This window comes from Xyrauchen texanus, chromosome 30 (genome assembly GCF_025860055.1).
Source record: "Xyrauchen texanus isolate HMW12.3.18 chromosome 30, RBS_HiC_50CHRs, whole genome shotgun sequence".
In the NCBI taxonomy this organism is placed as follows: domain Eukaryota; kingdom Metazoa; phylum Chordata; class Actinopteri; order Cypriniformes; family Catostomidae; genus Xyrauchen; species Xyrauchen texanus.
In genome coordinates this window covers 16129520-16143652 of record NC_068305.1, presented here as the reverse complement: position 1 = coordinate 16143652, position 14133 = coordinate 16129520, and the positions used below count along the sequence as shown (strand labels likewise).

Sequence of the window (14133 nt, the reverse complement as noted above, 5' to 3'; positions counted from 1 at the left end):
TCCAGTTTGCCATTATGACAGTATTTTAATACTTTGAGGATTTGTTGTATACAATAGTAATATATCCCTGTCTTATTTACTTTACGTTCACCTGGAGCTTATATTCTGACTCTGAGGCTGTATTTTACGAAAGCATTGTAGGCAACATTCATAACTAACAATAAACATACAAAACATGCAGAAGGGAGAAAATAAAAACATGGCTGTTTATCAAGTGCTGAAATTTGCTTGTTGCAGAACAATCTGGAATAATTGTAACAGTCCCCTTTGCAACCTGAACTTGTTCAGAACGTTACATCTTTGTGACACCTGTGCTAAAAAAACATTTAGACCAAGTTCAACGACTGATACAGAACACAGGAGTCTCTTCATGCATTTTTGAAACCTGAAGCTCTTATTAACTTATTAATATGCCAGTCCTCCGTGAGACACTGAAGAAACAGCGAGTCGCGGTACAGCATGTATGGACGTTCGTCCAGCGCGTGTTTACTCAGGAAAACAATGGCAATACAGAGCAGATGCTGGCAAAAACACATTCGTTGTGAACAGCCCCTAACTCATCCGTTTGAGCATATCTGTGTGTGGGAACGTGCGCGAAACAATTTCGGATGGACTATATATTTTTTCATAAATTACAAACACGAACCCTACTTAAAAAACTCAGCTTTCCCGACCCCAACGGCTTCTAACGTGAACTGCTCCAACAGCACAGACAACATGTCACCCCACCCCAAGCATTTTTTTGCAGAGCTTTTCTATCCATTTTCCCTCTGACGTCTGGGGCCACACGCAATTGCGTGGTTTGCGAGGTGGTTAAAACCGCTACTGGAAGACAATGAAAGTTGCACATTTTTAGAGGGTTTAAACAGAAATGTGAATCATATAATTTTATAAAAGCAGTTGCATTCATTCTTTTTAAAAACTCATGTATTATTTGAGCTGTAAAGTTGTTTAAATCAACATTTTAGGATTTAAGGGTTTGTTGACATTATATTATCATGGTAACGAAGTTGTAAAATTAGCTATAACTTTACACAGAAAAGGTTAGTTAGTGCTTTTATCACATTAAAATCATGTTTACACACATATCCTGTATGTCTTTTGGCTATACTTTTGAAACAGTGAGTACTTTAACTTTAAAAAAAATCGGCCTCAATTCACTTCCCTTGTTAGTGCCTTACTGTAACTAAAATAAAATATGTGGTAATCAATATTATGCCACAAATGCTGTTGATTGAGCTTAACTTGTGTTGAACTCGTAATATTCCTTTAAAGGTAGGCTATTCTTCACCCAACAATGAAAATTTGGTCATAATTTACTTGACCTCATGTTCCAAACCTGCCTGACTTTCTTTGTTCTTTGAAACATAAAATGAGATATTTAATTACATTTGAGAGACTAAAAGCCTCAGTTACAATTTACCTTTGTTGTTGGGAAAAACAGAGCAGCATCACTAATTTATTATTACTGCTCTTGTGTTCCACAAAAGAAAGAAAGTCATAGGACAGGGCTATTCAACTTCATCAAAAAGTGAGCCAGATGCAAACGCTATTCGGGGCTCGTGGACCAAGCTGGAATGTTTTGTTAACAGAAAGCCTCTGTCAGATATTGTGATACAGTAGGCCTATAATATTTTTCACTATATAAATAAAACATAAGTGTTCATTGTTTAAATTCTCTCTTTTTTTATCATGAGGAAAAATTTCCAGTAGGAAATAAAAAAAAGAAATCCTGAAGAATGCCTTTGAAGTGAGCGTCTCCAGAAAACATGTTGTCGTTACACATCGCTGAGTTTAAATGAAAGATTTTGTTTGTCTGTAAAATGTAGTTTACAGAGCCGGTTCTGTTTGCCATTTGTATGTATTCTTGCTATGTTTTCATAATCATTATGAAACACTGCGTGTATGTATAGATAATTTTTTATTTGAATGCTAAATATCTCTTTTTAAATGAGTAAATTATGTTTTTGTGGGATGGACTGCATGATAGCCCTGATTGTTTATGTAAAGTCATAAACCTCTCCTCAGGGATATCAAAACAAGCATTGTTTAAGATCATGTTATTTTTGTTTCACTTTGCTTCTTGTCGTTTTAGTGTTAGAAAAGCATGACTAAGAGTCAGATCTTGCAATTCCACGTTGCTTTACTGTACATATAATGCTTTTGTAAGGTATGTCCACACAGACAGTGTCCCCTTGCTGAACGGATATTCTGAATGACTGGATACAGTGGAATGTGTGCAATTATTCTGCAAACTAAAAATAAAATCTCTTGTCTCTTTCTTTTCTTTTCTTTTCTTTTCTCTTTCGTGTCTCTTTCACTCTTTTTACAGGTTGGAGGCAACAACAGCTCAGTGATGTCTCAGAATACTCTGTACTGCTGAGTGCAGGTAGTGATCTAACCCAGAACATCCAGAACTTTGCCATCGGCACGCCATCTCAGGTATTTACATACACCCATATTGATGTACATACTGTATACTGATGTACATACTGTATACTGATACTGATACTGTATATAAATGTATATATACACTGTATGCTGTATATACTGTATGTATTAGGGCTGTATATCTAACACTTTTATTCAGCTTGATTAATTATGTAAAACAGACCATAATATGGAATATTTCTGCCACCAGAGCAATTCAATATTGAAGTACCACCTGTTTTTAGCAGGGGTCAGTAAACTAAACTCCAGCTGTTTAGGCAATGCACAGTTGTACAGAGAACAAACCTGACACCAGCCACAGCACAAAATGAGAATGTATTCTTGCGTTCAAACACACCTGATGGGCTTTTTCATCCAAACCTGTATTACTTTCTTTCTTTTGTTGAAAAAAATTAAAAATGGTGTATTTTAGCACATCTGGAATGCTGTATTGGTCAATCCAGGACTGGGATTATCCATGTTATAAAATCAGTTCATACTTTAAAGTTCCTGTTTAATTAAGCTCTATGGACAGTATCTGAGACGTGCTGTCAATTACCGCTGAAAATAATTTAGTAATTTAAAAATGTTATAAAAAGGATGTGCGGACTCATCCTACAGTTTGTTAATATGGACAATTATTGCTTTTACATTAATAAAAGGACTGTGAATTGATAATGTTTTTTAAACAAATTAATTTCATCATTTTCTGTGACTAATTAAATTATAGTACATGATACATTACAACAAACATTAGAAAATCATCATAAATATATTTAATTTATATTTAGTCTCAAAGAAATTGTTTAGTCACCATTTATTTAAATTATTGAAATATGTACATGTGGTTTTGTTTGTTTGTTTGTTTGTTTGTTTTTTGCAGATAGAGATAATTAGACAAAATTTTAATACAGGTATTTCTCTTTGATTAATATTTAAATGCTATAAAATCAGTGGACATTCTGTAATCAAAAGTTGGGCCAAATCTTCTAGTGTTTTACAGCAGACCTTTTTTTTAATAAAAGGATCAAATAAGCAGATTCAATTCATATCAAACTTTATTGGCAAGAGAAACGTAAGCGTACATTGCCAATGCATTATTAGACACTATACATACAGATATGAAACATACTGAATGCTGAAATTTAATTTGCTGAATTTAGTATCTCTGGCTGCCATTCAGTCTCTGCAAGTATAGCTGGCTGAATCTTGCTGAATGGCCAGGTCCTTCTTTTAGTGTCTATTGCATACACAATGGGTCTTTTTTTCACAGTTTCGCTTTTGACTGTGCAATGTGAAGAGATATATCAGCTTGCCCGAATATCACAATAAGAATCAGCTTTATTGCCAAGTATACTTACTCATTCAAGGAATTTGTCTTGGTGACAGGAGCTTCCAGTGTACAACAATACAAAAACAATACAAAAACAGCAGCAAGACATAGATAATAATAAATATCTATATAATTATACATATACGTACATACACACAGTCACACACCTTCATTCATACATACATACACACACATATGTAGTGCAAATCTAAAACAATCCCTTATATAAAGTACAAAAATACAGTATGTTATGTACAGTACAAAAAGTTGTTTTTTTCTTTGTATGTAATGGCAGAAGAGGATATGTTAGATAATATAAATAGACTTAAACTGTGTATTGCACATAATTATTGCTCAATAATGGGGCAGTTTTGAGGGGCAGTTTTAACTGTTCATAAGATGGATAGCCCGAGGGAAAAAACTGTTCCGGTGCCTGACGGTTCTGGTACTCAAGACCTCTGAAGCAACGGCCAGAAGGCAACAGTTCAAAAAGGTAGTGGGCTGGGTGAGTGTGATCCAGAGTGATTTTACCAGCCTTTTTCCTCATTCTGGAAGTGTACAGTTCTTGAAGGAGGGGTGGGGGGCAGGGGGCAACCAATATTCCTCTCAGCAGTCCGAACTGTCCTCTGTAGTCTTCTGATGTCTGATTTTGTAGCTGCACCAAACCAGACAGTTATTGAAGTGCAGAGGACAGAGGACTCAATGACTGCTGAGTAGAACTGTATCAGCAGCACCTGTGGCAGGTTGAACTTGGATATCTCGCATGGACCGCATGAACCGCCTGGTTCACTGCTTGCAGGTAAAATCTCCATTAGACTCCAAGTCTCCAGTAAATCTGCTCCTGAGTTTATAATGCCCAATTCATGCATTGTGCATATTTGCTCAATTTGCTATATTCCAGAGCAATAGGTCTTTGACCAGTTCCTGCATTTGCAATTTGGGGATTCCACCACCAGATGACTGTGGTGGACATTGATATACATCAGTATATCAATATGATTCATTATAATAATTATAATAATAATAATTTACTTATTTTGTGTAGCACATTTCCAAAGCTCTCGGGTGCTTCACAGAAATGAAACATAAAACATTAAACAGAGAAAAATTTGACAAATATACATTGCAAAAGAATAAACAACGGGAGAGAGGCAAAGCATATTTCAAGTGTCCCGTTACACCATCATGTCCATAGGTGAGGCACGGACAAGCAGGACAATTAGCAAACAGATTGTACTTCACTGCGAAACACCGTAGCCCTGGAACGATGGCATTGACCAATACAATGAGAGAGAGTTCATAGTAGCAAAAAAATAAAACAAGAGTACCACATTTTCCATGCATACTGTATACAGTATAAGCAGCGTGTCACTGTCATCGAAAATGCCTGACATTCAACATGGACGTAGTAATGCACAAAAAAACATAAAACACAAATGGTCCATATTTCACATACAGCCCATTTACACAACCAAATAATTCTGAATAGGCTGTCTTCATATATATTGATGTTGCTTGACAGGGAACAGAATAAATGGTCACAGACATAATTCAATTTACTTGACCCAGCCCAGCAGTGCTTTGCAAACACGATTTCGCCAACCTACTTGCACATAGAGGTATTAAATAGCTATAAATGCCAGTGCTGTGATCAAGATTTAGCGCTCTTAAAATAAGGCCGTATATGAGACTAGTGTGATAGGCTCACTCACCATCCTATGTAAAGTTATATGTTAACTTAAATCCAAACTTAACTTGCATGGAACCTGGAACATCCCCACAACAAAGCTTCACATTTGTTTTCTGTCTGTTTCAGCAAAGTCTATATTACACTTACAGTTACTTTGATGACCTCACTCCAGAGGTTGACAGTCCTTTGTGGGCGGGCCTTAACCAAGTTCCACCCACACCAGCATTTCCTGTGTCACCCCCCACTCTATTTGGTAAGAGTGAGCCTTTGTTTGTGTTTGTATATTGTGAGACGTAGGCATTTGTCTTTAACAGTCGTTTTCATTAAGAATGAATTTAGTACCCGATTATAATAACAGAATTATTTAAAAAAATTACATTGATATTACCATGTTTTATGGACATGGGACCATGGTACTAACATTGTAATACCGTTATTGAACACTGTCAGGATGATGATAATACCACAGTATTCTTTGAAGTACTTGGAGTAAATGAAGATTCTGTCTATAATGTAATGAATTGGGATTTTCTCTTATCTTTCTCCCCACAGTGAAGTGTGTAAATGACTTCATTCCTTCAACAATGGACTCTCAAACCAATAGACACTACATGACATTTCCAACATGGCAAGGTAATCAGCTGCCATGATAATCAAGTAATTCTTACTGAGAGCTACATCCTTGTGCAACTTCCTTCTACATCTTATGTAGCAATATCATGTCTTCATCTACTTTGAGACAATGTTCCAGAAAAGGTTTCCAACTTAAAAGTGCAGTATAATTGAATGTGTAATTTCCATGCTGCTAGTCACCCCAAACTGAATTTCAAACATTATGACACACTCCCTGCCATTGGTCAATAAACAGACTGTCCCACCCCAAGGTCACACCATTGGTTGAGTCAATGTTGCTATGTTGGGATGCACATTAGAGCCCCAATGTTACACTCTTTGGGCAAATCAACCTGCAAATGGATTACTAATAGTTCAGTCCTGCCAACTCTCTGAAAGATTTAGCATGTTATTGTGGGTATGAAATATTGGTAGGATTTTGATCTTGGCGGAGTAGAACTGTTATGCTGCTGTTGCTGCTTTAGTGCAAGCACGGAAACTTGATACTACTAGAAAGTATGCAGATATACTGAGTTAAGCATGAGGACATGCTGTTGCTGCACTATTAGAAACATACAATACATACTGTATCAAGCACGTATGACATGCTGCTGCACAATTAGACAAATGCCATCATGTAACAGATCTAGCTAGACCTGTGCATCTGGGGGGAGGAGGGTTTCAGAGAAAACTCTCGCAGCACACTGCAGTGAAACCAGCTTACTTGCAAATTTAAATTTTAGGTAAAGAGAGAGTTTGCAAGTTGTTTGGCTACCTAATTACAAATCAAAGGACCTATCAGCTTACACCATGTGAGCCAATTGGCTTAACACATCGCATGTGAGCAAGCGACTGGCTAACAGTTAACAAGCTTAAAGGACCAAAAGAATCAGATTTCCCCACATTGAGTTTCATGGCTGAACTTTGGGCCATTTGTCTCTAAACGTTAATCTTGTATAGGAGAAATTATTCTTCAATTGAAAATGTACTCACTTCACCTTTAGAAATCATTGTGTGGAAATTGCATTGTGTGTGTCTTCAGCTTGCTGATGGATAATCTTTGGTTGATTCAGGCAAGGAAAGCATCCAACTGTATCTCACATGATTATGACCTTTTAAAATTGTCCCTTGGGCAAAGTCTCCCTTGTTGTTGTTACAAAATCTGTGCTACTTAAAATAACTCTGCTACAGGATGTGGTGCTCTGGGTCAGTATGCATACTTCCTGTAACCTGGCCATGAAGTGCTGTGGGAACTAGAACTTGGCATCAAAACTTTACATTAGAGTACTACAGCTTTTACAAATCACACTATTTAGAACATTTATTGACTATGACTATTCAATCATCAATGCATACTTAAAAACAATAAAATACATTATTTATTATTGTTTTAAAACATCTTCACATTCACAAACATTCATACATGGATATGAACACAAAATGTACAACTATTGCACACAGTTATTTCTCTGTGTATATCCGTTAGTTACAGTAAGTAGTAATCAAGGAAATAGTATCGTCTGATTGCATCTTAATGAGAAGATATAGCAAAATGGGGAAAGGCATAAAGATAAACTGATATGGCATAAGAAGGATTTGTCAGATCCTTTAGGATTGATAATTAAGCTTTTAAGTAAATTAAAAGTTTTTTGTTTTAATTGGGCTTTTTTGGCTTTTAGTGACTGATTGAATAATTATCCTTTTAGCCACAGCTTGGGACCACAGGAATTTGTATTTTTTTTCATTGTAAAATAATGACAATGTCCATGATGGCTAGCTTGAGTTCATTCTTGTTTTATTTTGGACTGAATGTTACAACTTTTTTTTATGTAAAACTGAAGAGAAAATTTAATGAAATTAAAGCTTTTGATTAACCTAAATCTATACAAAATCTATTTGAACTAAATAAATAAATAATGCACATCGCATATGGTCAATAAAGAAGTTGCCACACTGGGATTTCTAACAAAACATAACCTGTCCTGTAGAGGGAGCTGCAGTGCAATTATTTTGCTGCAGTGTTGTGTCCGCAGTCACACTCTGTAAAAAATAACATAAAATAATAATAATAATAATAATAATAATAATAAATATTCTTATCCAGTATTTTTATGGATACATTAAACATTTACATGAGAAGCAAAATGGTAAGACTTGATTTCAGAGAATATTTTTTAAATTAAGTTTATATCACAAACATAAATTTAGAGCATTAAATTGTGTAATTTGCAAAGTTTTGCTTTCATGAAATTTCACGAGTGAATTAATCTTGGTAAATAATTTTTTTTTTTTTAGATTTTTATCTGTAAAATAAGACATTAAGAATGTAGCATTAAATGTGCTTTCACTAAATAAATGTATTAATTTAATAAATTATTTTATCCAAAGCAATTTTAGGGTGAAAGTTAAACATACTTAAACAAGGTCAAATTAGCTGCCTTGTAGTCTGATTTCTGGCATACAATACTTTTCTGCATAATTACATAATAATAAACAATGTTAAAATGAAACAGATGTATACAATTTACATTTGTAAATTACATTTTATTTCATGTTTGGCCTCTAGAAAGATGGTCTAGGGGATGGAGCATATGTTGTAATTTTCAGATGTGGGAAGATATGCTGGTTACATAATTTGAGTCCACTTATGCTTTAATTCCAAAATAAACTGGAGAAATAGAAGCTCTTACAGCCAAACTCTCACTGATAGACAAATATAAATATTTACACAGAACGTTGAAGGGAGAAGAAAGCTACTGAGGCTAGGCTTCAAGGGTCACATTAAGTATTGCAGATTTTTTTTGTTGAAATTTTTACATAAAATTGAATAGACATACAGTAACGTTTGCCTATGCGAAATTCACATATCCATTTCCAGGACTTTGCTATGATGGTTGGCTGCTAGGGTGTTCTGGTTGCTTGCTTACTAGCCCCTCTATGATAGAGTTCTGTGGTATATCTATTGTTGCAAGTGTGTTTAACACGTGTATGGAGCACATGGTGAAGAGCATAAGGGTCCCATAAAAGCACATTCTTACCTCTGACCCCTGGTGCTGCAGTTTGGATAGGTGAAACTGGGACAGTGCCAAAAACAATGCTTGAACCGTTTGTCAAAAGGCAGTAGAGCACTCATGAACTCATATGTTAATTAAGCCACGGGGGTCCTTCTTCCTCATACCAATTGGGGAAAGTTGTTCCATACTCACTCTTCCTTTCCTTCAGCCCTCCTCCTTCCTTGTCCCCCTTCCCACCTCCTCAAAGCAGGAGTTAGTCAACCGGTGGCACAGTCCCACTGGAAGAATGGAGTGAAGTAGTTTTCCATCTGGGTCTAACAGAATTCCAAAAACTCAATGACTTCATTCAAGCTGGGCACAAATGAGTAGAGAGGGGTAGGGGTAGGGGGAGAGTTAGACAAAACAGACTGTATAACGTGCCATCCGTGGTCAGTGTTTGCATCGGGAAGAAGACAGCACTCAAGAAGAGAAAGGGAAGGAGACAGATGTGGAATAATGTGTGAGACTGTGAACAAGGACTTAAAAAGGAGTGTCAGTGTCACTTGAAATCAAAGTGAGCGTGCTGGAGCGTTTGGACCCAGCAGTTGGCAGCAATTCATACTTATCTCTGTGGATGAGTCTTCTGTGAGGAATTCTGCAGCATGACTGCTTCTCTAGGTATACAAGGAGGTATTTAGTGGCATTTTGATACAACTTTTCAATGCGTTGTGCTTGTTCATTTGTGTGTGTAAGAGAGCATTTGTCTGCGTGTTTGTATGCTAATTCATCAGCCATTTGCTGTGGCCATCTCTGGCAGACTTAAATTGACTCCTTGTCAGCAGGAAGTTTATGTAAATACACCCTCATCATGGAGAATAGACGTCTGTTCTATTCTGTTCTCTTATGTGGACATTTGCATCTTAAGTACACTTGGGTGAGTAAAATACCAATTGCCAGAACTCACAAGAGAAACAAGCAACCTGGTCTGGAAAAACAAGCCCAAAATAAGCCACATATATTTTTATTTATCAGCATAGGAATCATACCAACATACAGTTTGTAGTTACATTATAAATCTGCTTCTCAGTCAAAACCCAGCAGCATATTATTGCATCATATTTAACAATAATTTAGTGAAGACTTGGAAACAACTGAGAAAAGTACTTTTTACCTCTAATAATGTTTTCCTTGTATCTGGATTAACCGTGCATGTATATGTATGTTCATAGTTGTTGACAAGGCAGCAGTTTCCTTCAGCATCAAAGCACATTTTTTTCGGGCAACATGAAGTGGTGTAGTTCCATATATTTTCTGTGATAAACCCTTCTGCCTTTGGTTTCATGAAAAAATTATCAGAACGAAAACAAGATATAACCGGTTACCAGCATTTAAAAATAACGTTTTCACTCAGGATCAATTGAAAATCTCTTTGTTCCAGTTTTGGGATACATTCTGCTAAAAATAGTTTTTGGTTTTCGTTCCTTGAACCATTTTAATCTCTGGTTTCAATACATACATTTTATTAAAGCAAAATCAACCAGTAGAATGTGTGTGCAAAAATCCACAGCCTAACCCGAAAAGACGTTACATTCACTGATAATACTACCTGAATTAATATCAGATTTAAATTGCACTTGACAAGCCCATCAGCGCTTTAAGCTCGCAATTTTGCCAAACCCACTTGTGCCTAGACTTAGCACATGCTTGCGCGAATATAACAAAACTTCATAGCCATGGCCACTGACTTTACACTTTCTTAACACACAGCGCTGCGCTTAGTGCTAGCAGTCTTAAAATAGGGCCCTTAATACCTTAAATCATTATGCTTCTTAAGTGTTAATAATTATTTTTAGAGAAAATTTCTAGAATTTAAGTGTTTTTGTATTTTTTCCAATGGCAGATTATTTCACTTATTCTAAGCATATACTATCCTAAATAAGGTTATAGCTCAAATCAAGTGAACAAAATCTGCACTGCAAAAATTAAACATCAACATCACTTTCTTGCAAAAGGTTTTCTCTCAAAACAAGTTTCAATGTCTTTGTCATATCTGGAATTTTGCTTCCCTGGTAAATCTTACTTTAAGGATGTTTTATAAGATTTTTGCAGTGTAGTATTTAATCACAGTTCATGCTGCCTGATCATTGTACACCAAACAACAGAGAAACCAAAATAAAAGGCTAGAGTCAAGTGTTTTCTTTCAAGCTGAAGAGGGCTCAGGACATTTGTGTATGTTTATTTATCAAAAGTTGGGAAAGTATGAAAAATGCTAATAAACACAAGGAGTATTTTGTAAATTATATTCACACTTTGCTATATTGAAAGCACTACAACTAAACATTAATATGATGTTTTACCTTGTGAATGTTTTTTATATTATTTTATGTACAGTCATTGTTGCAACACGCTCCAAAAGAGTTGGGACATTTGAGTGTTTACCACTGTAAAACATCACCATTTCTTCTAATAACACATAAGCATTTGGGCACTAAAGACACAAGTTTGTTAAGTTTAGAAAGTGGAATTTGTCCCCATTCATCCATTATGCTGATCTTCAGCTGCACAATTGTACTGGGTCTTCGTTACTGTATGGTGTGTTTCATAATGCACCACACGTTCTCAATTGGAGATGGTCAGGACCGCAGGCAGGCCAATTTAGCATCCACACTCTCTGCTTTCACAGCCATGCACTTGCAATCCGGGCAGTATATGGTTTGAAGTTGTCCTTCAGGAAGAAGCAGGTACGTCCCTGGAAAAGGTGGTGCTGGATGGCAGTATATGTTGCTCCGAAATTTGTACATATCTGTCTGCATTCATGGTGTTCTGACAGATGTGCGAGTTACCCATGCCATGGGCACTGACACACCCAGAATTTTGGTTGTATGTGCATGTTTCCTGTTTCAGCTTCCCTTAAAATGTGTGTACAGTGTGTCTGAAGATGTGAATTCAATATTGGCTTGAGTTTAGTTTAAAATATATTATCCATTACATTTTCTATCAAATGGAAATTTCCCTTTGACACTAGCATAAAAAGATGACTGACAAATACATACAATACTTTCACATTTAAGCATAATCAGACAAAGGTAAACATTACACAAAAACAGAATAAGAAATTGAGCTAGCAACAAGAATATTGCCAATTAAATAAATTATTTTCTATATACATGGAGCTGGACATTCTGAAAGTCCTGCTAAATGATTGTGGTTTAGCTTAACCTATTTTTTTACATTCTTGTTGGTTCTATCAGTATTTTAAAAGGCTTGGCATTCCTTGTGGGCATTTCACACAAACACTCCTAGAAACAGTCCACTGTTTTACCAAAGGATAAAGCTGTTCTTGCTGTCTCTTTCTCCCCTTTTATTTCACTCTGTTTTCTGGCTCACTTACACTTGACTTGTCCTATAATTCACCTCTCATTGGTGATTTAGGATGGTAGGCGTTTGGCATTTTTTTGTCTGGCCAGGCAGATTTATCAAGCAGCCATGGTAGGTCCTAAAACACAAATAGATAGACATGTGTTGTTGTGAGTATCAGTGTGTGTGTGTGGAGTAGTTAGGCCTTTGATGGTTGGAGAAGCTGATGGAGTTAAAGTAGAATCCCGGACACAGTGGGGAGCATTGTTCTCTCTGTATGTCCAGAGTCTCTGCACAGGGGACAGTTTTGTAAGAATCTGAGTTCACATGAAAGTGGGGAGGGAAAGTCTTATGTAATCAAAGTATGGATCATGGGTCAGTTTAAACAGCAATTTCATTTGCATTTAAAAACAACAGACAATCAAGTCATCCAAAAACAAGCAATTTGGTTTGTTTGCGCATTACAGCTTTTTAACCAGATGAGAGAATCACATTAGACAAAGGAGTATTTTTCAGTGTCATGACCCACGTGTTACAGTCTCTATGCAAGATCATGATTTCAAGCTTGATTACAGTTTCTAGTCCGTGATGCATGCACAGAGCGCTAGATGGAGTGCAGTCGAGCTTGAAATCATAATTGCCAAAGAGGCTGCTTATGTCAATATTTAAAGTGAAAAAATTTAAGATAAAAGGAAGTTATATTTTGGGCTGTTCTCACCCAAAACTGATTGAATTTCTTCATAAAACATGGATTAAACCACTGGAGTAATATGGATTACTTTTATGCTGCCGTAAATTGATTTATGGAGCTTCAAAGTTCTGTTCACCATTCACTTGCATTGTATGGATCTACAGAGCTGAGATATTCTTCTAAAAATCTTCATTTGTGTTCTGTAGAAGAAAGTCACACATCTGGGATGACATGAGGGTGAGTACATGTTGAGGGAATTTTCATTTTTGGGTGAACTATTTCTTTAATAATGAATCATGGCTGTATCCAGCTGTTTGATTGGTTACATGTGTCCAAAATATGTAGTGTTGATTGACTCCTCAGTATGTACATTGCCATATAAAGTCTGCAAACAGACTCTAAATATTCCATAGCTATTATAATGTGCTAAATACCTACACTATGATACGTGTTATTTTTGGTCTGTATGTTTTGTTGACCAACGGACAACTTCTAGCTGGCAAGTCTAATATCTACGGAAAGAAATTGGTGCATGATGTCACCATGGCTAATGAAGTAAAAAAGGGAGCCCAGGTGTCAGATATAAAGCTGAAACAAAGAAATAATGGAGCTAAAGCTTATGAAATACATATTCTGCACAATATCTCACGTTATTGGAGTAATGCATTTAAATGGAAAGTATGTAATTCTCCTATGTTGAATTTTCTCTCTCTTTTCTCTCTGGATACGTTCTTTCCAGCTCAGCTTTCCAGCTTTGATCACAACAGCTGGACATTTTTCAATTTGGCTCATTGCATGTGTGCGTGTGTGCGTGTGTGCATGCGTGTGTGTGCATTACTCCTCTGAACGGCAAGTTTGTAAAACTAAAGTCATTCTTTGTCTCTCTGGCATGCAGGGGATTTAATCCTGAAAGACCTCATTCAAGCAGACAAACATTTTTCCATACACTTTTATCATATTTCTTTTTCATTTGCCATCCAAATTCTAAACCATGTGAGATAATGATATTGCATGCCAATATTAGCAA

The 14133-nt window shown here is 36.2% G+C and overlaps 1 protein-coding gene across 1 annotated transcript in view; it reads left to right on the top strand.

The window, feature by feature from the left end:
* Positions 1-14133, top strand: part of LOC127623901 (tensin-4-like) — a 48831-nt gene that overhangs the window by 21926 nt on the left and 12772 nt on the right. Inside the window, exons 4-6 of the mRNA XM_052098496.1 lie at positions 2333-2442; positions 5580-5706; positions 6006-6086. Coding sequence (XP_051954456.1) covers positions 2333-2442; positions 5580-5706; positions 6006-6086 — 318 coding nt within the window. The remainder of the gene's footprint in view (positions 1-2332; positions 2443-5579; positions 5707-6005; positions 6087-14133) is intronic.